The sequence below is a fragment of the Osmerus mordax genome, chromosome 4, assembly GCF_038355195.1.
Source record: "Osmerus mordax isolate fOsmMor3 chromosome 4, fOsmMor3.pri, whole genome shotgun sequence".
NCBI lineage: Eukaryota > Metazoa > Chordata > Actinopteri > Osmeriformes > Osmeridae > Osmerus > Osmerus mordax.
In genome coordinates, this window is record NC_090053.1 from 10092775 (window position 1) to 10118892 (window position 26118).

Consider the following 26118-nt stretch of genomic DNA (forward strand, 5'->3'; position numbering starts at 1 on the left):
TTACAATACATAAAATATAATTTATTGAGATGTATTTTTAGACATAATGAAAACATTCAAGTTTTACATAGGACCGTGTGTCTCATTGACATCTTAGGTAAGGGGGAAGACACTGGTTAGAAGTGCCTTGGCTTGCTGGTAAACAAACACACATTACAATAAATAGTCAAATATGGCCTTTAGAGAAGTGATAGTTACTTTCCATTTGGCTAAGTGTCCAGTTTTTTTTATAGTAGTGGTATTTCACATGTAAACACAAATTTGGGAACAGGAGATTTTCCTGAGTACATTAACCAGATCCATTATGACAACACAAGTTATAATTAATCATCACTATAATACAAATAATGTTATTTGTATCCCTTTTAAACTGAAAGCAGTCTTAAGCAGTTCCACTGAGTAGGGTAACAGCAATAGAGTGTTCTACCCTTCTGACCTAACAGAAAGCAAATAACAGCTTCTATCACAGCGGCTTATAACGGTGTTAAATAACCTCCTTGACCGTTATTTAACATTTAATTGGTAGATTACATTGGTAGGTTGGTGGTTACATTGAAAAGTATGGCTGTCAGAAAATGAGGTAATCTAAGGCGCGAAGCAGAATGTTCCAACTGAATTTCTGTCCCTTTTTAATGTACATTCTACAGAAAAGGTAAAAATGTTTAAACAAATCTATAGGAAACATTTACTGTTGTTTTATCACTGGTGGAGGGATCAGCATAACAATGATATATGGGAGTCATTTGAGGTCATACAAGGCCAGGTCCTAGTATCTAGTAGTGCCAGCTTTGAAAGATTTCTAGGCAACTGTCAATGTAGACTAGGCTGTGTTCTACTCTAGGTTGTCCCGTTTCTCAGTAAAGCAGTCCAGAATGTTCTATGGTTGGAGTATCATTCTTAGGAGACAGAGCAAGTATGCCCTCCAGGTGTGGTTCCGTACATCATACGTAGTTGCGTGTCTCCGAGTCAGTCGTGGAGCTGCTCTCTCATCTTGGCTGCGATCTCCTCCCTCTTCTCACAGTGTTTCTTCAGATCCTTCACCTCCCGTGGAAGGGCACTGTTCCAGACCATCAGCACCGACTCGTCTCCTCCTGTGTTCACACAGGACACACACACACAGGCGCGTGCACAGGTACAATAAGGAGGCATTCCGTTTTCTTTGCCGTCAAAATCCTGAGGGATGCATATTTCTTACCACTCTGACTCCTACCCTGGGAAAACCTTCGCCCCAAAACCAGGACCACATCATCACGGTTCAGTGTCTCTGCAGTTGAAGAGAGCGTGCTTTAAAGGTTTCGAAAATTACATGACGCAAAACTTTGATCTGTTTCTCATCCTTTACCTGAAGCTTTCTTCCAAAGCGACATACAAATAGTACGTGTTGAACGAACAGTGTCAAGGAACGGAACGTATTTACCAGCCACATCGCAAAGAAACCACACCTCAGATTATGAAACCACGGATACAAAACTTACGAAGGAGGACGACAGCCAGCGACAAATGTGACACATAAAGCACCCGAGTATACCCAAAGGAAACACGCCTTCAGACGAGCAGACACGAATTGGCAGACAGGAAATAACACTACACTGCACATCTACACGATCACAGGCCATCCTTTTGATCCTCAGACATGTGAAAGAACAAGAATGACACACACAGGTCATCCTGGCACACAGACAGACAGGAAGTCATCCACACCACCAACCTATGAGCGCGCAGGCCATGCCGCGGACAGACTGGCAGTGGGGGCTCATGACTTGCAGCGCCTGGTGGTTCGACAGTTCCAACAGGAGCAGGTACCCCCCCCTGGTGGCGATCCACAGGCTGGCCCCGGGCTGCACCATGAGAGCCTTGACACAAGCCCAGGGAGGCATCTCAGGGTAGCCCTGCGTGGGCCTCCGACTGGAGCCGTGTCTGTACAGGGAGGGTATGGAGGATTAGCATTAGCATGAAGACATCTGTACAGGGAGGGTATGGAGGATTAGCATTAGCATGAAGACATATGTACAGGGAGGGTATGGAGGATTAGCATTAGCATGAAGACATCTGTACAGGGAGGGTATGGAGGATTAGCATTAGCATGAAGACATCTGTACAGGGAGGGTATGGAGGATTAGCATTAGCATGAAGACATATGTACAGGGAGGGTATGGAGGATTAGCATTAGCACTGAGACATGTATGTACAGAGAGGGTATGGAGGATTAGCACTAGAATGGAGAATTCAGGAGGGTGGTTGTCAGCGGAGGTTATTAAGAAAAAAGGATATACAGATCTTCATGGATCCCCCAAGGGGAAATTGCACCGTTACAGCATGAGTGACAGTGGTGTTCTATGAGATGATCATCAAAGCTCTCTGTAAACATGAGTGTGTATGTGGTCCCTGTGTGTGTGTACCTGATTAGCTGGAAACAGTCGATGCAGTCCACCATCCTCTCACTCTTCTTGTCCCAAACCTCCACGGTCTGGCCCCCGGCTTTGCTCAAGTACACGTGCTTCTCCACCACCACACGTGACACACACGCCTCGCTGCTCGCTGTCCTCTGCAAACTGGAATACACACACACACATGCACACACAGAACTCTTTACGCAGTTTTTTTGTTGTGTTCCGTTCATATACTTCGATCATCAACTGAATCAGGGTTCACTGCATGATTTCCTAGTGACATAATAAGCACAGACAGGTTATCTTACACACACTGTTACAGATATGTTCTATGCTGGGAAGTATAGTATGCACTGACTGGTGGGTGAAGTTGGGCTTCGTGTTGATGGTCCTCCAGATGTCGTAGTCTACAGAGAGAGACAGGACTCTGGTCCCACAGCCTGCCCACACCGTGCTCCTGTCCAGGGAGTGGGCCGACTGACCCAGACACACGAGGGGGGTGTTGACATTCCCGATGTTGACGCTTTTGACCGGCCTCCCGTTCTCCTGCTGTGAGGGGGAGGAGGGAAAAGAGAAGCACCTGAGCTTTAAGAGACAACAGTGGGTGAAAGGAGAGGTAGATGGGTCACATTTGTGTGTGGTGCACCATTTCCATGTCAATTTGGGGGTCAAGTCGCTGTTACAGCACACCCTCATCTATGTCCTGCCACACTTGGTTTACAACAGTGGAAAGCTCATGTACCTGGAGAGCAGACTCTTCATAAACCGTCAGAACTCCATCTGCGGTTCCGACTAGCAAGTAATTCTTGCTAGAAAGAAAAAAAACAACAACATTCCATTGTTCAATATGTTCAATGTTAACATGTTAATGTCATGTTAATGTCCCCAGCTCTCTGACTGTCTCTTTTTCTCACTTTAGCTGAGGATGAGAGTGGAAAAACAGCGAGGTCACAGCATCTGTGACACTTTGTAGGTGGTGGCATGATGATATGTCCTGGGTGTTGATGACCACCAGGGTTCCAGCCTGGGTGCCTGCCACCAGCCAATCGCAGGCCTTGCCGGGGACTTGGAGCGCCACCAGGCATAGGACGGGACTGGTGTCGATCTGAAGCTGGTGAGATAACCGACGGAGCCCAAATTTAGACCACCATGGAGTAAAAAGTTATAGCACAAGTTTCCCGGGATCATACTTTGTGCTACATATCAATGATATATTCCTGCATAATACTTCAAGATAAGGAAGTAGACTGAAGTCATGAAAACCCTCCCATTCTCAATTGGCACAGAGGTGAAATCAGATGTTAGGACACAGGTGCATTTGTCAGGATGTATTGAACGACAAAATCAGAACGTAAAGGACCTGGTCGGTGACAGTGTGGGTGTCCAGGTCCACCTCAGAGATGCAGCCTATTCTCTGGGTGCTGCTACCCCCAGCCACCCAGACCTTGACCTGGTCTCCACCGCTGGGCGCCCCCACGGTGAAACACTCCGCATTGGGCGCCTGGCTCACCACCAGCTCCCTCATCAAACACAGCATCTCCCCCGAGTTCAGCCTGTCAAACACCTAGTCAACACACAGACACACACAGCCACACACAGACAGACACACACACAAGAGTCAACAACGTTCAAACACCTAACCTTTTTATTGACTATTTCCCTTATAGTCAGTAGCACTAGGAGAATAATGTGAAACAGGTGGTCGAGCCGCCTTTACCTGTGCAGAGGTAGGTCTGTTTTGGGGACTCTCTTTCATGCAGTCATTCATCAGGGTCTGGAAGCCGGGCCACGGACAGCAGCCGTAGTGCGTCACAGGGTCTACATGAGACAGGATGTCTATGAACAGCCTGTGCTTACTCCATCACCACCCCTTAGTTTGATTAGACCCAACTATCCTCTTTTAACTATCTAGGGCAGGCCATAACGGTTAGCGAGAAGCAGCGCCATCTAGTGACAATAATGGAACTACATGCCATTGATGGTGAGAAATGGTGAAAGGCAACTTCTGAAAGGTATAGGTTTGCACTGTATCTAATACTATATCCACCAACATAAAGCAGAAGTTTCCATTGGAGGCACACCAGCAGGCTAACCTGGTAACTTCCCCCGCACGGCCATCTCGTCAAACTCGCTGGGGAACTTCATGCCGTCCGAGATGCGTTCGCCGCACGTCAGCAGGTCGTAAATCAGCAGGCCGAAGGAGAAGATGTCCGCCTGTTGATTGTAGATCACATTGCCCCGGGCGACCTCTGGAGCCCTGAAACCTGGATAGGAAAACCAGACAAACATTGACCAAACGTTGAGGTTCTGGCGATTAGACTGCAACATGGTCTGTCGTCAGAGTATGGTCAAAAGAGTTCAAACACAGTCCAATGAGTTGCTGTTCTTCGCTTTTGCAATAACAAGTTAATAGCAGGACCGCACTGATACATGAACTGATTGATAAAACTGACTGATTGTTGATTCATTTATTGAAAGGGTTGTTGGTTGGAGTTTTTCCACTGGCTCCACTTTGGACAGTCTAGTCTCTCTTGGCATCTCAGAGAGGCTCACCTGGGGTTCCTTCGGAGGTGCGCACACCCATGCTGCAGCAGTACTGGGCGATGCCGTAGTCTGTGATCTTGGCGATGATCTCAGAGTCCGTCTTGAGGTTGAAGAGAAGGATGTTGTGGGGCTTCAGGTCGCGGTAGATGATCATAGAGGAATGCAGGTATCTAGTCGGGCACCAGGTAGCGTTAGGAGTCGAGAAGTTTGGACAAAACACGGAAACGACTATCGCTTGTGTGTTTTTTGTCCTCTGCCTTTTCTCTCTTTATTTTGAATCCAACTTGATCTTATTTTTTTACGTTTATGAATCGGAATGTTGTGTTTTTTTTTTATCCATACACTACATACGTATTAATTTAAAGCCAAGAGTAACACAGTTACCGGAGTCCGTCAGCCACTTGCAGGGCGATGCGGTGCTGTAACTTGCGGTTGAGACTGCCGTTCTCATGCTCGAACAGGGAGTCCAGGGAGCCGCGAGGGGCCAGCTCCATCACCAGGGCTTGGGGGGCCGAGCCGGCTGCCAGAAGGGCCACCAAGCTGGGGTGGTGGAGGCGGCCGAGCACTGCCAACTCCTGGAGGTCGGGACGGGAGAGGACAGAGGGGAGGGAGACCAATCACATGTGCTCAGTGAAGTTGAAGAGTCAGTACAGGGGGGCTTGTCATGATCAAACCTCACCTCTCCATTAGGAAAACGGTATGGTAGAATGCACAAACCCATAAATCTGTGTTCTACGGCAATTGTATCTATAAGAGAATGTTGCCGTGACAGGATTCTGTTGAGAGGGAGCCATAACTTTTGGTGCGAGTCAAACTTGGATGTGGCCGTTTCATTTACCTGTCGTAGCAAGCGGTGGATGTAGATCTTAGACGCATGCTTGTTGAAAACCTTCACCGCAACTTCTTCGTTTTTGTAGACTCCCCGGTAGACAGTCCCAAAACCGCCATCCCCTACAGACAAACTTCAATTCAGCTCTGCTTAAACTAAACTCAGGTTTTTTAGGGGATACTGTATTTTAAACAAGTAATTGATCAGATATTTTTAAAGCTGAATACACTGTAAAAAAATAAAATAAAATAATAATAATTACACACTACTATCACTGACCCAGTGGGTTCTCCTTGGAGAAGTCAAGCTCCTCGTTGTGGAGCATGGTTTCTGCCGGCTGGTCGCTCAGGATGAGGTCTGGGGCGATCTGAGAGATGGGCAGGACGCAGTGAGGGTCGTCTGGGTTCACCAGCAGACAGTCTAACAGAAAACAAGTACAGGGATTCAGCAACAACAACAAAAAAGAAATACACTTTAGTTACATTTACATTTAGTCATTTAGCAGACACTCTTATCCAGAGCGACTTACAGTAAGTACAGGGACATTCTCCCCGAGGCAAGTGAGGTGAAGTGCCTTGCCCAAGGACACAACGTCATTTGAAACAGCCGGGAATCGAACTGGCAACCTTCAAGTTACTAGCCCAATTCCCTAACCGCTCAGCCACCTGACTCCCCCTAGTTGCATAATACACTTCCAATTTTACTTTATAAATTGAATTAATTCATAAAAAAAAAAAGATTATCTGTTGTACTTAGTACATGTGAGTTGCTTTGGATCAAAGCGACTACTAAATGAAATGAAATGTAAAAAAGAAATGGACCGTTCTCCATGTGGTTGAACAGATCCTCCAGCAGCATCTTGCTCCAGTCCTGGCCGTCCTCGTAGCTGTACAGGGCCCACTTCTTCAGCAGGGTCTCCCCGCTGCCGTGCATGTCCGTGGCCAGCAGGCCAGGGAACCACTCCTCCAGCAGGGAGTCCATGTGGTCCGTCACCTGGCCCAGCAGCACGTGACCTGGAGCGACAGAACACGCCGTTTCTCATCCGCACTGGGAGAAGTGGCTGTTTGTCTTTGCGGACTCACTGCGATTGCGATGTCTGTCGTCTTTAGCTAAATAATCAACGACTGAATCCCGGATTTCTGTGTGGAAGTTTGATTCTGTGCCATTCTTACAGTTTCATGTTCGAGTCTGGGTGTAAGGCAGACCTTTGCAGTACGATTTAGGATGAAGATCATAATAGATTGATGCGAAAACCACTCCTACTCTTACCGAGTAATCTGTTTAATTCTCTGCAATGCAACAGTGAAAATTCTTGTTGTACATGGAAAAGCCCAATTTCCACCTGGTACATTAGCTCCAAAGGGGATTGGTACAATACCTTTGCGTGAGCAGGGCACTGTGATCTTGACGAAGCTGGCGGAGCTTCCCTCCAGAGAGCTGGCCTCCACCAGGCAGTAGGCCTCTGGAGACCAGCTCAGGTAGATGCCTCTCCTCCAGTAGATCCTGTTGGGCTTAAGAGCCCTCTCTGGGGGGGGGGAAACAAAAAAACAGAGGAACTACCACCTTGATAAAGGAGCACAGGCTAGCCAAGTTTATTTCAGGATTAACTTGGAGGGGGGTGCAGTGAAACTCTATTGTCGAACAGCACTTTTATTCAACCATCCATTCATCCAGCCAGTCAGTTTGCCTTGAAAAGGCATTTACCCACCCACCCATCCAGTTTGCCTTGAAAATTCATATACAGCATAGTGATTTTCAAGCATCCATCCATCCACCTGACCCAGCCCTATCCATGGCCAGCCTCTGCAGACTACAGTACATGAGACCCCTGGGATTCCTACCTCTGCCACGCAGCAAGTAAGAGGAGACCTCCAGTAGACGGTTGATCTGGCGTGACCAGTAGCCCATGGGGAAGTAGGGCATCTCATACAGGCGCACAATCACCTCCGAGTTCTCACAGTGGGGCAGCTCTATCACCGGCCTGGACTTGGGAAGGCTGTGTGTCAGGGAGAGTAGAAACGTGTGCCGTTATGAGGGATAGGCGGCGGCCACGTTGGCTCAAATGACCCCCATGTTCCATTCTTTGTGGAGTCGCACCAAAATAAACATTCGGGGCCAAAACCAAAATAAAAAATTCTGGACGGACCTAAAAAGACTATTATCTGTAACGCAGCTTTATATCTATCTATTTATCCGTTTCAGTGGAACTCTTCCTACCTGCTGGGTACTAGAAGCTGGTCGACCCCAAAGGGCAGGGCGATCTGGAACTTCTCCAGGAGTTTGAGGTACTGGGTCAGATAGTTCATGGGGAAACACTTGCTCTCAGACAAGAGCTTCTCCACCAGCGAGCGCTGGACAACTCCCTTGGGGTGCTCCCAGGACCCTGAGCTCTTCACGGTCAGTTTCTACAGAGACAGAGCCAGAGAGAGAGAGAGACACAGAGAGAGACACAGAGAGAGAGACACAGAGAGAGGGAGAGGGTGTGGGGGGACAAGATGGAAACAGCGACACTGAAGCCACCATATTCTAAACAAGCTAAAGAAAAGGGAAAAGAAAAGACGAGCGGCGCTTTTCTCTCTAAATAACAGCGGCCCAACACAGCTGGATCGATCTCTTCTACCTGCGAGATGATGTCGCAAAGCCACTGCGGGTCGATGAAGTACAGCTCTCTAAGCTGGAGGGCAGGATCGTCAAAGTACAGGAGGACACCTTAAGAATCAGAATCAGAATGGGATTTATTCGCCATGAAAGTTTGCACAGACAAGGAATTTGCTTTGGCTTGGCAGGAAGGTGCATACAATAAACATATACCTAAAATTTAAATATGTGGACTAACTATACTATGGGTACATAAACTAGCAGTACTAAGTGGGATTAGAATAGAATTAAATATACAATTAAGGGCAGAGATCATTCCCATGAATACACAAGGCGCACGCATACATACACACACACACACACACACACACACACACACACACACAGGCCTCACGTCCTTTGTCCTGACGCACACAGAGAGACTAACGAGACTAACGAGCACACGCGCGCGCGCGCACACACCGGCCTCGCTGAGGAAGTGGATGGCGTGTGGCAGCTCCGCCTCCTCCAGGGGGCTGTCCTGGATGAGCCGCAGCAGGGCCTGGTGCTGGAGGACGGGGAACTCCGCGGGGGCCCGGGCCCTCTCCTGCAACACTCTCCGCTCCAGCTCCACGTAGCTTTCTGGGACCAGCTGCCCCATCACCGGCTGGCCCTGCATCTGGGGGAGGGAGGAGGGGCGTTACAAACTGAGGGGAGATCAAGTGGGGGACTGAGATAGGAAGAAAGAAGTATGCGGACACCTATAATATGTGAGCTCGTTGGAAATCCCCTCCTTTTGCTAGGCTCTATATGGGCTGGGACAGTGAGAGACTTGAATGAAGCCATTTCAGTGTTGTCGCTGAACATCTGGGCGTCACCAAGGGCTGTGCCGAAAGGTGAACCGTCGCCTAAGTGTGAGGTTGCGTGCAACCTCACACTTCTGCCGACTCTTCTGCCGACTCTCCCTGTAGCTCAGATGTGGTTTCTTTTCACTGTGCCTGCTAAATAGACGTTCCTTGACTGGGACCAACATGCTACTAAATACTGTCAAAACTATGCACTACAGATCCTTGAGCTTCTGGCGTACTTTGTCGCGTTGGATAAAAGCGCCTTGCTAACCGGATCCAGAGTGAGACGCCGCGTCTGTGCGCGTGTCCCAGGCGGGCGCGCAAGGCTACCTTGAAGCCGGTCACCTCCCGAGCGATGGCCTTGCGCAGCTTCGCCACGGCGTCGAGGTCCTCCAGCACAGACACCATGTGGTGGTCCCTGACCACGTGGAAGCCGTGGCGCTGCAGCAGCTCCTCCCGGATCCGCTCCAGGCAGGCCTGCAGCTGGGCCTCCACGCTCTCGTCCACGTGGGTGCCCACCAGGATGACGGGCGACAGCGGGGCCACCGCCTGGAGGGGAGTCAGGGATACACACGGATGTAAGCGACGGTTATCTCATCGAACAACCCGTTTCGATGACCCCCCCGGGCCCCCCGGATGTAAACGTGCGGCGTTTCCCCGACGGCGGTGCGGTTGGACCGGGTCTCACTTTGATGTTGAACAGCCAGGGTTTGAGCGATTCCACCTGGGCGGCGCCCTTGCTTACATCGTACACCACCAGGTAGAGCGCCCTGGGGGTCAGGAAGTGGGGGTGGGAGCCGCTAAACTCCTCCCCACCTGAGGTAAAAGAGATACGAGAAACGATTAGAAGGAGGTCGAAACGCGACCCTTCCCGCGGCCGTCAACGATGCCGCCGCTCACCGGTGAAGTCCCACACATTGAGGACCATGTTCCTTCTGTCGCGGTCCCGGATGGTCCAGTCGCAGACGTCGATGCCTGCCGTGGTCCGCTGCGACGTCTGCTGGGAGCGCTTGAGCTTCATGAGCTGCCGGATGAGGGTGGTCTTGCCGCTCCCGGCATTCCCCACGACGATGAGTTTCATGCGGTGGTACGGCACGGCCTTCTTCAGGCGCTGCTGCAGGAACCTGGGGTGAGGCGCACGAATCAACCGTCGTCAGGGTTTAGGTGTAACTATTTCTCGGAAACTGATGGTTTCCGGTGATTTCACGTGTATTGAAAAGGCTTGGGCTGTCAAATCTTCATAGGCTGGCATTCTCTGTTGACACCATTACTTTAGCTTTTTTTACATGACCTTTTAAGCGAAAGTAACAATCAACGCCAATGCGATGCCACAAGAGAATGCAGGCCTACAAAGGTAACAATGGGGCCTCGACGGGTATTTCGTCCCATGGGGTGTTTTTCAGGCTCACCTGACGATGTCCTTGGTCTTGTTGCCGATGTGTTTGAGGTCCAGATGGAGGCGCAGGCCCTCCAGGGGGAGGTCCCACAGCCGGCCCAGCCGGCCCATCTCGTCAGGGAAGGAGCGCAGGCCCCCGTTGTGGCTCACGTCCAGTGAGGTCAGCTCCTCCAGCTGGCCCATCTGAGGGGGGATCTAAATGGAGTAGGGCAAACTTGTTTACTGAGAGAACGGAAGGGTTCTACTGTACTTACTGACGGGAATGCACTTCAGCAACTCTCTAGGTCTTAAAGGCAAGGTAGGTCGTGTTTTTGACAAGCACTTTTTGTCACATGCTGAAATAAACTTCACATCCTGATAGCAATCAATGAAGAAATTACAATAAAATTAAATAAAGATGTTATCTGTGGCCGTCGCTGGACTGTGATAAACATGACCAATCATTGTGACCGAATGTAATGATTGGACGGCTTTCATATCGAATGCAATGATTGGACGGGCTACTTGCCTATCTACCTACCTACCGACCTGTGCTCTGTTTGAACACTCGTGTTCAAACAGAGGTAGTCTGTTTGAACACGAGCAGGTAGTCAGGCAGCGCGTTCATGCGTTTTGGGGGAGTGGCTTTTGGGTTGGATACTTTCAAACTCAAAGCCCAAATTGCGTGTTTCGCAATACATACATATCATGCCTTTTAACATGTGTTTAACAGGTGCCTTTAACAGAAGCAAACGACACACGTTTCCAAAAGGGATCCTGACGGGGCTGTCTCTGTACCTCGGTAAGCTTGTTGTGACTCAGGTGGAGTTTCTCCAGTCTGGCCCACTTGTGCACGGGCCCACTGAGGTCCAAAGCTTCAATATGGTTCTGACTGAAAATCAGTTCACGCAGGTTTACCGAAGCCCACGCACCCGGGCCGGGTAGAACCTGGATGTTGTTGGTCCTCATGTCCACCGAACGCAAACTAAGGATGAACAGGTTTTGGGGTAGGAATGGATATTTAAATCAGAATCATCCACAGATTTCTTTTGAGGAAGAAAGCTAGTTTGAATCACAAACTTACTTTGGAAGATTGAGCACATCATTTGGAATGTAGCTGAAACTGTTATTGGATAGTTTCAGCGTTGCTATTTTTGAGGGGAGGAGTGACAAGGAATCTGCGAAAAACAATGAAAAAGCACAGAACTATCATTTCAGAACTGTCAGCTGAGTCTTGAGTGTTGACTCAGCTGTTGACACGTTTCCACTGGCAGCAGCTCAGAGCATGCTTCAACTTACTGAGTTTGTTATTGGAGGCGTTGAAGCTCTCGAGCTTGGGGCAGCCAGACAGGAAGTTGGAGGAGATGCTCTCCACGCTGTTCTTGCTCACGTCAATAATTTTCATCTCAGGCAGACACAGAGGAGTACTTATCTCACTCATTCTGTTCCTGAATAAACAAAGATGTGAAACGGATTCCCAGATAAGATTGGTATTTAATCTAAACTGGCTCAAACTGTACTTGGAAACATTTGCAGCATAATAAGTGTCTGACATGTTCTTGGATGGGCAATGTCTCAAAATCTAAGCTCTATATTGCATGTTGAACCCAATTTCCCAGCATACCCTTCCAGAAACAGCTCTTCCAGTCGCACCATGGCTCTGCCCAGCTGTTGAGGGAAGGTGGTGATTTGGTTGAAGGACAAGTTGAGCTGCCGTAGCGATGGGCAGGTCAGTGCGGGGTCAAGGGTCAGAAGAGGACCCACAGAGTTGCGGGACACATTGAGCGTGCTCAGCGAGGGCAAGGCGAGAAGTTCGACTGGCAAGGACTGGAGCTGGTTACCTTGGAGATCCAGACGGGTCAAACTCATCAAGCTCTGTCAAATTGATACAGACCACAAAAAAACAGGAATCTCCATGAGGCGGCTCTCTAAACGTTCTCCTTCCTGAGGTGGTTTGGGTAACCTACATGTATACTGGTCTAGAACGCTACCTCGCATGACACCTGGCCTTGTTTAGAGAGCTTAGAGAGCTAATGACTAGCATTTAGATCAGCGTGCTAATGTGGTTTTCCATCACAGTTGAGCTTTAATCCCAGAGAAAAGTAGCCAAAACGATGTCAGGGAAAACCGAGGGGTTACCTCACACAGCGTGGATGGGAACTCTGACAGGCTGTTCTGGCTCAGGTCCAGGCGAGTCAGGTGCTCCAGCTGCTGTTGGACAAAACCCCTGTCCATCAGGCAGGACACAGACTCCAGCTCATTCCCTGATAGGTCCAGCAGCCGGATCCTCTCTCTTTCCCCAATCGGGGAGGCAGAATTATCCCCTGACCCCAACACTGGGGAGTAGACTCCTGCAGTAAAACATTAGTCAGGCTAGATCATAGAGATACTATATCTATAGAACAGTAGATTTGTATTTCTATTCTTGATGGTGAGTCTTAGCATATACACTGTATATGTATTGGATTAGGTGAAACTTAAAACTAGCTGTAAATCAGGTTTTCCTGACTACATTGAATATTTGGAAGGGGGGGTCATACTTTTATGGTTGGAGCCAGTCCTGCCATATCTCCTGTGAGGCTCCCCAGGCTCAACCTCAGACAGGCCAGCCTGACAACAGAGAGAGGGACAACAAGATTGAGAGAGCAGGAGAGATTTTTTCGGGGACACAAAGCAGTCAAATGTAAGATGAGCTGTCTCCATACCTCTGCACTAGCATGTCTGCGACGGCTCTGTTTCTTCTTGAAAGATCCTGCTCTCCACTCTTCTGATGAGTCGTTGGGTGACTTAAGGGCTAAAGACAGGGAATCACTTCCTGTGTACATAAAATAAAATACAAAAATAAACTGTTTCAGACTGTGTCAAACCATCGAACCAGCTGGCCTTTTGTACAAAAAAAAATAAAAGAATGTTTTCATGTGTTCTGAGCCTGACCATCGCTTTCCATGTCATCGTAGAACACCAAGCTGTCTTCCAGGGAGACGAAGCTGGAGTCATCGCTCTCGTCCGACATGTAGCCAGAGGTCAGACAGGGGTCAGCTAGTGACCTAAGAGGACCAGGGGTGCTTTTGATTCTTTGGAAGGAGCACACGTACTGGCCCAGACGTGTACCTTTACCTGTGAGCACAGAACAGGAAATGGAAGACTAATAAAAAACCTCCTTCTGGACAAGATAACAATAAATCTAAGAATCTAAGATAAAAATATGGAAAATGTCAACGTGTTCTAGCTACAAAACTTGGTGACATGTTCCCTGTGTGAGAGAGTTGTAAAGTCCTCACCATTATTGTTTCCACACAAAAAAAGATATACTGCCTCTGATGGGAGCAAAAACCTATGGGAGTTTAGCTGTGGACCATAAAAGCAAGCAAAGTCTGAACTAACTGCGTATAAAAAATAATCTGCATGGCTGGCACATCTTTGAGGCTAATCATTGAGGAAAACCTTCTGAACGAACTGAACCCAAAGCACACAGCGTCCCTCCCAAGTGTACAGCTCGTGCTTCACCCCGCTCCGGACCCATACGCATAACTCCTCACACTAGAACATTCTCTAGCCCCTCTCTGCATGCCCAGGCCTCCAGCCACTCACTGTTGTGGTCGCGCAGGCTCCGTGCTCTCCCCCGGTCCACCAGCAGGGGGCCGAGCCAGGCGGCGTCCAGGTGTCCGAGCCTGAAGCCGCCCAGACAGAGGGCGCCGTTGTGGCGGTCCAGCCCCAGGCAGCCCAGCAGGAGGATGATGGCGGGCCCGTCTCCTCTCCGCATGCTGGCAGCCAGCGCGCTCCGAAGGTGCTGCTCGTGGATGCCACGGCTCAGCAGCAGCTCAACCAGGGCCAGGGGCCCGCCCTTCTCGCACACCTGAGGCACGCACACGGGGAGAACTCACAAACCTGACCTGAATTCTTATCGACACATGTGACTATGCCACTGTGATGAGATAGTAATAACAACTAGAGAGTATACAATTTCTGGGGAAATTGTAGGGTGTGCTTGCTTGCGTCGGTTGCACAGGGGTCTGTATATTTTATATAAAAATGCATCGGGCTATACTATTTATAAAGATTACATAGATTTAAAAGCATCTTTTTTTTGCTGCTCATTTACAACTCAAAATACGAGTGAAGTGTAGAATGAAATATGACGTCTTCTCATTTCCCCTGCAAGAGGCAGCTGACAGGCTGAATCAAAACGAATACATTTGGCAGACCGGTGTAAAAATGGACCTAATCTCTATGACTTAAACGTCCTTTTAAGTTGTCCCTTCTAGTGATATTTTCAGGCATTTAGCCTACTCGTATTGCATTCATTCATTAATAAAGAACCCCCTTTGAAGATTATTCTACGACTTTACCGGCAGAAGATAAAATCGCGATTCAAACAGTACCATCTGCTAACTGAAAATATGCCCCCAAAGACGTAAATAAGCTTGACATTTATTTAGTGGAAAATCGCTCATTCATAAAAAGCTCACTGGTAGCGATCATTGTCAGTAACAACGCAAAATGCCATATAGCCCTGTGTGGAGAAGCTGCCCCGGTAAATTCTACTACTACAGTACAGTACTAGACTACTGCCGTGTTCGTCTAGGTAGCGATTGCGTTGGTTGAATTCGATTTAACGTTCCGTTGTACGGTTTAGGCTGAAATTAATTATTTTCATGAACAGATTGACAAAGTTTAGGCTGTGGCAATGAAGTTCAGGTTACTAGTCAGATTGTTTCAACTATTGAAAGACTTTTGAGTAAGGGGAGTGCCGAACATGTTCTGTAGCCGTTGACTTGAACAGCTGAGGAGTTTTTGTTAGCTACTCACACTATTGTCTCGGGTAGGCTACAGCGTTGCAGTGAGCTACACTGGTTTGAAACCACAGGTAATGGTAATTTCACCAACAAATCGTTTACTAATGTCAGAATAAATCATACAACGAAAATGTATATGTGAGGAATGTTTATTTTAACGATTGAAAACAGATACATCATAGACCACTGTAGTATGTGTTGCCCGGGCAACACAGGCTAATGTCATGATGCTAATACTTCAGTGAAATAGTAGACTACTGTTTCCGAAAGTAGATGTACTTCCTTAATAATATCAGCTTATATTGTACATTACACATCACAATTGTGTGTCATATCACAAAGTAAAATGAGTAAATAGTTATCACCCTGGCCTCTTTGCTTGTGGCGTTTCTGCAGCTGCCTTGCAGTAAAGCTATAGTTAGCTTAGCTATCCCCCAAGTTAACAGATGCAAAACGAATGTTCTGCCAAAGGTAGTCACGCGTGTTTTCGTGACGTTAGTGACGCAGTGACGTTAGTAACGTCAGTGACTGTGGCTAGCAAATTAGCCACCGTTAGCTTCACTTTTCGCCACAAAAACTTAACTTAAGCCTAAACCATGCAACGGAACGTAAATTCCAATAGAAGCAACTCAATCGCTACCAAGACGAAACTTTTGACACCTACGTTGTCTATGTAGGCCAAATATTGGCTGAGTTTTAGGGGGGCAAAAAGAATAATAATAATAATATATATGTGAGAGAACAAAGGTTGTGCTCTCGCCGAAGGCTTGAGCACACCCAATGAGACGAGTAATGAGTATCCTCCTCCCACGGCTAGTTTGTGGATAGTCAAGCTTTGCATGCATGTAGCAATTTCCATCTCTCACACTTCAATACAAAGTTTGTCTATGCACATGTATATGACACAATGCCATGTTTAGCAAGTTCTTCATAACAACACGGTGTCACAAACCTTTAACAATCAAATTGACAGTAGTGAGCGGTGCTGACCTGGTATATGAGGGATTCGGTCTTGGGCTTCCTGTTGACGTCCGCGCCCAGCTGGATGAGACACTCAGCCATGACCTCGTCCCCGTCCTCGCATGCCTTCTCCAGCATGCTGTACCTCAGGTCGGCCTCGGACGCCATCTTGGACAGGGCCAGGCACGCCGCCTTGCGCAGCTGGAGGACGGGGGAGAGCATGTGAAGAGAGGACGTTTGGTCGCGGATAAACAGGAGTGGGAGTGAGAAAGGAAGTTAGGATGAGAGAGGAAGGAGTGTGTCTATTGGTGACTCTGGGGCGTTGTGACAAAATCCCTTGTGGTTGTGCCGCACGCCAATGTCCCCCACTGTGACGAAAAAGTATCTATCTATCGTGAAGGAACGCATCATTCTTTCTGTATGTCAAACTCTCACACACGAGCCTAGACACATCCACACCAGTCCTACCGGGTTGCTGTACAGGTCAGAAGGGCCGTCTCTGAGCTGCTGGAAGACCTGCCGATCAAAGTCCTCCTTCTGCAGGTCCCCCGCCGCCCCTGAACAGGCGTCCAGCATGCGCAGAGCCACCTGGAAACCCTGTGGGCCAACCGCAAACACACCAAGAGTTTCACACTCACAGCAGAATCCCTGCACTGCTCACAACAATCCAAGGTCAATTTGGGGACACAGAAGCCACAGAGAAGAGCACACAGTTTAGAGTTTTTTGTTGGAACATGATCTAAACACAAGTATCGGTAAATGTTAACCTCAACATTGATGGATTGTCACCTTCAACAGCATCTCGGGGTAGTCCTTGTACTCTATGAGGGAGGTGACAAGGACCGAGGCCAGGACAGGGACGATCATTCTTGATAGCTTCTTCTTAGACACCAGGCAGCAGAGTAGGTTCAAACCCCAGTAGTGTATTTCTGGACACGGGCAGAGCATAATCGATCACATTCTAGGACAGCATAACCTCTTTTTACTGGGATATGTGAGGACTGTTCTATAACGAAGCAAGTCATACTAACAAAAAAAAAACGATTTTATTTATTATTCAATGTCTGGTTCTAAACCTACAGAACTACCATAGTTATTTTCCAGTGCCCCACATGATATAGGCCGCACTGCATGTGCAGATTTACACCTAGCTACCCAAAAAGAACACAACTCTGTTTTAATGAACGACATATACCAATCCTGTTTCAAAGGACAGTGCGTTCACCTTGTTCCTGGGGAAACATCTGTAGTGTGTGCAGCACCGTGTCTATGGCCCCCTGCTGGCAGAGCAGGTCCACTGCACCGGAGCAATCAGCAAGGGCAGACAAAACCCTCAGACCATTCTCCTGGACAGCTGAGCAGCCGATGAACTACGATAAAAACACAGATATGTAAACAAATATCTGACACTTTTCTTACGAAACAAACAGTGCTTCGTTCCTAAGATAAGTGATGGGAAGCTCAGGAAATGACTGTTATTTCAATCCCCTTGGGACACAATTAAAATACTTGATACTTAATACAACCACTGGATGTCTGCACACAACGTACCTACGGCAATGTAAAATGGCCAAAAAGGATGAGGGAAACGTAGTCTTTTACCCTGTTGAGGGCCTCCAGGTAGATGGTGTGAGCCCCTTCCACCACACACTGGTTCTTCAGCACCCTCAGAGAGACATCCACAGTGTCTGGATCTTCCACAGAGACACCATGCTCCCGCAGGCACCGGTCTGCTCCACACACACACACACACACACACACACACACACACACACACACACACACACACACAGCCCCACACCGGATCACACACACAAGTATACACACATCACACACATTCTCATATTCACTGAAGGCAACTTGTCACTGAACGAGCACAGGCATCACATAAGTCTTACGTCTTGGACTTTCTTCACACCACTGCTAATGTGAATAAAAGCAGGAACGTGTGAAGGCCGTTCAAGTACCTGGGCAGAGGAAGACCAGGCTGGCTCGCAAGGCCTCCACCTGGACCTCAGGCTGGAAGTTATGGACCTTCATGGCCGCCAGGATCTGATTCATGGCCATGTTCATCTCATCCAGATTGGCAGTCCTACAGACAGGGGAGGATGGAGGGTGGGGGGCTGGAGTTTGTTTACTTTACACAGGACAGGATAATGCTGTATTTTTGACGTCTAATTCTTTGAGCCTAACCAACATTATTTAGGTCTGATACCTATTCAGATATTAAGGTGGTGAAAAAAAGAATTTGCCATTAGTTTTACACAAGTGTTGTGAGACCGCCATGGATACAATGTGAAAACTTTTATTTTCCAGATACCGCAAGTCTTCTTTTGCTAACGCCAAAAAAAAGCTGGTGTACGGTAGTTGGAGTGAGCAAAAGTGTGTTTTGATGAGATTGTGTTTCTGTGTGAGTGCTTGCGTGTGACTAGGTGATGTACAGTACCCATGGGAAAATGTGTCCAAACTTTTGACTGGTACTGTAGGTTTGTCATGGCTTGACTGAGAGTGTGTATGTGTGTGAGTGTGTGTGCATGTACCTACCTTCCCCTGAACAGCAGATGCAGCAGCTGACAGCCGCTGGCGGAAACTTCTGGAGAATTCAAGTGTCTCTTCATCATCTCCACCACGTTGACATGGAGACCATTGGACAACAGCAGAGACTGCATTTTAGCTGACACACAAAATCAAGAAGATACACCATCAATAACTCCATCATTAGGATTCCTCCATCAGGAGGTAACCAATTGTAATTGTTAGTATTCTTTATTATTATTCTAGTAATCTATTCCGCCCAATAACTCAAGCTCTCCTTGGTAAAAAGTATTGAGATTTGGCATTTGATACAACATGCCACAACTAATCCCCACACCAAGAATGGCTCACATTAGACCTTAGGTAGGCCACAGGCCACGCCCAAATGTTCAAAGTGGTAGTGAAGTGATGGTATTTCCACCCAATTTCTCCAATTCTTCTGAATTGTCAGCCTTCTGGAAACTGGTCATTCATTTGATACTGCATCTGGACAAAATGTCAGCCTACTGGACACTGGTCATTCATTTGATACTGTAGCTGGACAAAATGCCAGCCTTCTGGACACTGGCCATTCATTTGATATTATATCTGGACCAATATCGAAATCGATATTGTGAGAATGTATTGGACACTGTATAAAGTCCCATTCACCTAACTAGTCACTCAATGGACTTACGCATACACACTATTGAAAAATTACACTGCCTGTGGCTCAGTGTGCTAGAGTGTAGGATCTGAAATTCTGGTGCTAGTAGTTCAATTCTTGTTGCATACAGAGATTTAGAATTCGGCAGTGTGAAACGTGCATTTATGGTTCCTTTTATCGGCAGTTAAGTCTCACCCTCTAACGTCAATTTTACAATATTTTGCAATTTTTAGGAGGAATCCATCATTGCTGCTTGCAGCTATATTTATTTGTTTTGGTATCTTTCCATAAGTTTCATATATCTGCATCACACAAAACTTGACCAAATACAAGAATAGTATTTTATAGTGTAGCTACAGGTTTGTTACGGGTCTGGTCAACGAACAAAACTTGAACTTGAACAAAGAAGAATTGTAACTCACGGTTAAATGTGATGAGCGTGCCCAAGGCACAGGCGGCAGCCTGGAACACCCTGACAGAGGAGGAGTGGAGCAGCATGGCAGCCATTACCTGTCTGTGGACAGGCGCCCTGAGGAGAACACAAATCTTATCACTTACACTTTGTTATCGGGGATGCTAATGCTACATACCACCGATGACAATTTCATGGAGAATCAATGCCACAGTGAAAGAGTTTGAAGGATGACAACTCGTCAATGACAGCTATGAGGGATGCTATGCTATTGCTACAGTCCATAGTTTATGAATATATGAATGCATTATATGGAGCACCCATGCTTATGTAAATGACAATATCATGTGGACCCCAATGCTAAAGTCAATGTTAAAATCAAAAGAGAGGCTTTTTATGCTGCGCTGCAATTATAATTTTTTATCTTGTGATACTAGCACAAAATAGCACAATATTGGACTTTGCCATTAGATAGGGCTTACCTATTTTCCTGGTCCACTATGGAATAATCTAGTCCACTCCCATGTAGTAACAGGTTGTGAATGGCCCAACATGCAGCTTCCTGGAAGATAAATTAATAGATAAATAATTGTTTTTTCGAGAATAATGTTGATTAAGGTCATACATGCTCAAGATGCTCTAAATACTACAGTTGATTGGGACACCAACATTGACAATGTGGCTTTCAAAACTATGAGAACTTACAACACTGTAAAGACAGATCTCTAGGTCTCACCTGGACGGTGGAATCTGCTGCGTGGAGCTCCAGGGCTGTGCAGCAAGCCTTCATCCAGCACAGGTCCATGCCGTCCACCTCCACCTGCCCTCCAACCTGCTCCTCCTCTCCCTCATCCAGACCCTGCTGGACCACCACCTTACTCTCCATGATCGTCCCGGCTGTGGGAGGAGATATGGGAAGTACAGTATTTGACAGAATTTGAGTGTGTTCATCTTTTTGTATAGTGTATGTGTGTGTGTGTCTCGTGTGTGCATGTGTTAACTCACTGAGTTCGGCCAGACAGGAGAGGGCAGCGGCCTGCAGGGTAGTGTTCTCTGGGTAGGTCACACTAGCCCTCACCAGGACTCTATGCACACCGTTCAGCACCAGGATATTGTAGTAACACACTAAACCGAAACAAGCTTGTGTCAACTGCAGCTCCAATGTCAGGGAAATGCGCTTCAATATCAACACGTAGCTACTGAAAGCTGGAATTCTTCTACCAGTAAGTGTTTGAGGCTTGACCAAAGAAAGTGATTGTGCTGACCTGCGGTGAACTTCCTGATTAATTGGCAACCAACTTCCTGCAGAGGCTCCAGTGCTGGGTGAGAGTCCATGGCTCCCGCCACAACACTGTAACAACGTGCTCCCCCGGACATGAGGATCTCCACGTTGCTGGCTGCACAAACAGTCAGATGTGTGAATACCTTAATGTGGGGGATTTCCGATCCTCATGCTCATAGTAGAATCTCATCTTAATCTGATTTGCAGTGACAAAGGCCTATTGAGCGGGTGTTTTTGTAATCACTAAATCGATGTGGGGTGATGTGGGGGGGTAATATGTTATTGCTTACAGGATGCTACATAAACCAGAGTTATAAATAGATCTTTATAAACCATTAAGTGGATATCAAGTTGATGCCAAATCGTAATAGAATTTTGTAAATAGCATACACTAAAAAAGAATATGCATGAATAATGTGCCTTAAATTTAGAAACTTCAAACTCAGAGCTGCTCCTCTGTACTATAATCTAATTTTTGGGGATCTCAGATCTGAGAATCAAAACAAAAACAAAAACACTTTTACTGTCCAAATACTTTAGATGTGTATTTTATCTTATTTATTTTTTTACATATTTTGATGTATTTTATTGTATTCCTCCAGGAAATGTAGTAAGAATGTTTTGGTTTTACACACTGTAGATCTCGTATGCAGTATCTAGATCAGCGTGTAAGGGTAATTCAAAAGAACATTATGTAAACAACAAAATCCATGGTGTTAAAACCATAGACATGTATATATGTCTATGGTTAAAACATAATGCATTAAAGGAGAATTTATTCATAATACATGTGTCACAGAATCAGAACACTGTTCCAATGTTCCAATGTGCTGTAACATTCTGTGATTTCATAGTACAAACTTTGCTAAAAATGTACAACTCTAAACATTGTTTATCAGAATAAAAGTGATATGATATAGTTCCTATTAAGTTTTCAACTTTTCCCAAGTATTTAAACATGTCATGTTATGTCACTGTTTCAGTAACTAAGCAACAGTTACTGTCTGGGGCACCAAGAGCACTTATCTGACTAGCAACCAGTAGTAATTACATTTCTACTCCTGAAACTAAACAACATATTTCATCATCACTTGTTTTATTTCCTGTACGACACCGCTTTGGATCAGTGACTATGGAAGACCACAGCATCCTCCAATCAGCACTGTCTCTTGGACCCTCAACTGTGTAGTGTTAGCTTGTTATCTCCAGTGTATTTAAGCCCTCACATTTTTGTTAGTTGTTGCCAGATTATCATATATCTATACGTAAGTTTAGAGAAATGTACTAAAGGATCTGACAGGTCTGACAGTCATACACCTGTTGGTTTTAAACCAATGGCATCTCTTTTAATTATGACAGTCTGACTATCAGTGAGAACATAGTACATAGTGTTCTTTTAGTTGTTTGCTAGAGTATGAATTGACTTTGGATATGTAAAACTCTTATGAACATGAGCAAATATGTTTCTTTCTATTTTCATTAAGCAATCTTGCAAAAAAGATTGAATAAATACTAATCTATATAATTACCCATGGGCACTGTTCTGACCACCACACCTAATAGCAGAATCTAGAATATGTGTTAGAGTGTTAGCATTGCAGTCTCTAAGGACTTGGGCCTACCGGGTCCTGCCAGAGGGAGCAGAACCTTCATGGCCTGTAGAAGCAGGTCTTCACTGGCCTGGGAACTCAGGAGTGCTGCTAGAACCACACTGTGGTCCTTGTTCTCCACAAACTCCACCAGGTGGTCATCGCTCACTGATAACACAGACAAATGCAGGACAGAGCAAAATGTTTTTAAGTAGGTCATGGAAATACAGAACAAGTGATTGAGCAGACGTATGGTAATTAGTATTAGGAATCTCATTATTTAGTCATAAGTAGTGATGTGGTTTGAAGTATACGCATAATTTACATAAAGGCAGACAAAAACGTTTAGGTAATTAGGAAAATGCATTACGAAGAGAGAAATGAAGCAAAGCATTTGATTAAAGAAGAAACTAAAACAAAATATAATTGTTTAGTTACATCTAAGTTAAACTTAAGGATTTTCTGTTGACCTCCTGAAGTCACCCCAAACCTGTAAGGGATCATGAACTACCCCATTAACAATGTGTTTGTCACTGTCAACATTGTTTATCCATGTAGGATTATGCTACAGAGCACGTGCATGACAAGAAATCGGACCTTGTTCCAACAACAGCTGCAGAGCACGGAAACCTTGAAGTTGAACTTCTTCGCTGGAGGAAAACTCCTTCATAGCGCCCACAATCAGGTCAAAGACATCCTCCTCAGCATCTAGAACCAACAGCTTGATGATGTCTGCATGGACACAAAAACACAAACCAAAATAAAAGAACTCAAACCCTGTTCACATCAAAGTACATGGCTTCGTCCACCTTCCATTTAGATACCAGGAGAAACATGTTTTACTCACAAGGGCTTACATTAACCCTTACAACTCTTCAGACAAACCCTAAATCCAATACTACTACAGCTGCCTCAACGGAAGTTGTCTGGAGTGGCTAGTTGTCCTGTAGACAATATATAATTGTTACACAAACAAAACTGAAGCAGCGTCTTTTATTGATTCACTTTGCAATACAGTTTACAAAAATGTCTTGCTCATGCACTGCTGACAAAGAGAGGGTCATATGAAGGTTACTGAAAGACGACAAGGTTGTTACAAACCGAAAGGAAAGCAGAGAGGGTTTACTCTGTAACTCAAGTAGCACAAGCGCCATGAGAACTCTTATGTGTGCACATTTTTTCCTCTGCGTTCCCATAATTGTGCTCAACTGATACTGTATGTCCATTGATTAACAAGAAAGTTGCTGTACCATGTGACTGTGGTAACCTAATTAAATCCACTGCATTCTAAGGACTCTCTAGCAAACATGGCATGATGCCATGTCTTTACATCAACCTGAAATTATTTTAAAGAAAGCAGGAATTGCAACAGATTCAGGTGCTGTGTCAGCTGTAAGAAATTGTTACAAAAATGTTTACTCTACTGTATGGCACACAGTATTACCACATACATTGGTAAGGTATTGACTCCAGTACAGTATTGTGCATTAGTATTGTGCTTCATGGTTTTATGTTAGTCTTTGTGGTGATGAATATCCAGTTGGTTACTAAGCAAATAAAAACCTAGATTTCGTGAGAACGCTGTTTCCTTACTATAAGTGCATTCTCTTCTCCTTAGAGATAGTGACAGAGATAGTGACATAGCAATGTTCTACTCTCTAAGTGTTGTTAAGGTAATGTAGGTCACTTGTTGTCTGTCATGACCCAGTTATGCTAAGTCATGGGTTAGAACACTATAATATGGTAGATATGAACTTGAAAGGAGTTGCTGGATGAAGCGCTTCTGGTGTTATGAATCTTAACCGTGACCTGATTGGAGGAGGAGAGCCAGTGTTCTGAGCCCCACCATCATCGTCCGGCAGTCTCTGCTGTGTTGGGAAAGCACCTTCAGGATCTGCCTGAAAAACAGGTTAACACACACGGGTGCAAGTAGATAAGTACACAAGCACTAACATGCAGTTGTATTTACGCACACACCTAAACGTAATTTACGACAAACTACATTTTCAAATGCAGGGAACTTAATACATTTTTACTTTTGTAAGTCGGAAGGTGACCATTAACCCAGCAATCATACATAAACTTCTACCAAGCTCAGTCAGTAGGGACATGAATCTGTGTTTGCCCAAATACAGCCCAAGCCAACTTACTGGTGCACACCCAATACCTCCCAGTCTTTCCCTGCTTCCAGAGGCTTGGTCAACTGGTCTAAGGTGCCAGGACATATTTCTATTAGCCGACAAAGCAAGGACCATCCTGCCTGAAATGAAAGGTAACTTTAAAACACCACAAACACTTTTTAGATACAGCTTTCTGTTAAGTTGATCAAATATGTAGTACTAATACAGTGGTAGATATACCACTGACATCATTTGGGCAAAGTGTTAATAACCAATTTGCTTAACTGGTGTATCTGCTTTAGTTAGAATGAAAGTTCGAATTAAAGTGTATCTTTACACTACACTATCTGCAGTGTGAGCAGAGATCATTAAACATTATTGGTGGAGAGTACTGAAGTTAGTGTTTAACTGTGAGGTGTTTGAAATATGGTTTACCTGCTGCACTCTTTTACTGTTACTGTAAAATGACAGTACAACAATAAGAGGCCCCTGAACCGCTTTGTCTTCGAACAGTTCAGCTGCTAAAAAACGGTATGCAAAGAGAAGACAAGGGTTTTTCCAACATATAACTATAAATAGACAGATCAAGTTTATTTTTAATTTACCGTAATAATGAATGGAGTTGGAAAGATGAAAATAACAGCTGTAAGACAAACAGTTCTTGCAACTCAATATTGTGCAGGCTCCTATTCTAGTGAATCACTTAGGCTATATCTTACCACATCCATCTGTATGGGCCAGGAAAATAAGGTCTTCGATGATTTGAACCAGCGTACTTAACTGCTTTCCTTCTTCAAGATTTTTCAATCTCACTAACAGTTTCTTTAGAGTCTCCTCCAGTTCTTCCTTGTCCTTCATTGTCTTGATGTGTTATCGCAAGAAAGTATTGATAAGCATTTAGTTATAATCCACCACGATCGTAGGTGGGTGTCGTGAAACAATCGAGTTGCTCCATTTTATCTGATGAATACATGTAAACATTGATAGCCTTCACTTTCATTCGTGAGTCCATTCAATATTGTGCGACTTGAAAAACACGACGCTCGACGGCTGTCAGACATGAAGGCCAAGTTATTATGGATTTCAGTTTTTGAAGCCCCGCGTTGTTTGGTTGTTTGGTTTTGGGTGGGCTGGAAAATGTTGTCCCTTTTTTTACAGGCGTGACTTTTCTAGTCGACAAATAGTCTGTCATATGACTTCTCAAAACTTCCCGTT

The 26118-nt window shown here is 45.8% G+C and overlaps 1 protein-coding gene across 2 annotated transcripts; it reads right to left on the reverse strand.

Moving 5' to 3' along the window:
* Positions 1 to 26006, reverse strand: lrrk2 (leucine-rich repeat kinase 2). 2 transcript variants are annotated; one of them, XM_067235559.1, is made up of 51 exons: positions 25623 to 26006; positions 25339 to 25421; positions 24934 to 25043; positions 24593 to 24681; positions 23381 to 23515; positions 22817 to 22951; positions 21178 to 21309; positions 20918 to 21037; positions 20649 to 20809; positions 20395 to 20474; positions 19923 to 20029; positions 18864 to 18993; positions 18287 to 18411; positions 17922 to 18049; positions 17545 to 17689; positions 17109 to 17248; positions 16788 to 16916; positions 16350 to 16520; positions 14155 to 14419; positions 13498 to 13680; positions 13269 to 13378; positions 13104 to 13173; positions 12703 to 12914; positions 12188 to 12438; positions 11863 to 12011; positions 11648 to 11741; positions 11362 to 11548; positions 10598 to 10779; positions 10089 to 10312; positions 9877 to 10004; positions 9519 to 9737; positions 8824 to 9019; positions 8384 to 8472; positions 7981 to 8168; positions 7605 to 7759; positions 7142 to 7288; positions 6585 to 6776; positions 6043 to 6183; positions 5773 to 5885; positions 5319 to 5509; positions 4944 to 5104; positions 4484 to 4654; positions 4108 to 4208; positions 3751 to 3954; positions 3305 to 3501; positions 3133 to 3199; positions 2749 to 2939; positions 2400 to 2552; positions 1709 to 1917; positions 1196 to 1264; positions 1 to 1091 (listed from the first exon to the last, which is right to left on the reverse strand). In XM_067235559.1, exons 1-51 carry the CDS (start codon positions 25759 to 25761, stop codon positions 967 to 969), a joined length of 7593 nt encoding a protein of 2530 aa, XP_067091660.1. In that variant the 5' UTR covers positions 25762 to 26006; the 3' UTR covers positions 1 to 966. The 2 variants fall into 2 exon arrangements, with proteins under 2 accessions (XP_067091660.1, XP_067091659.1); XM_067235558.1 differs by having other exon boundaries at positions 25339 to 25424.
* Positions 26007 to 26118: the final 112 nt, after the last annotated feature.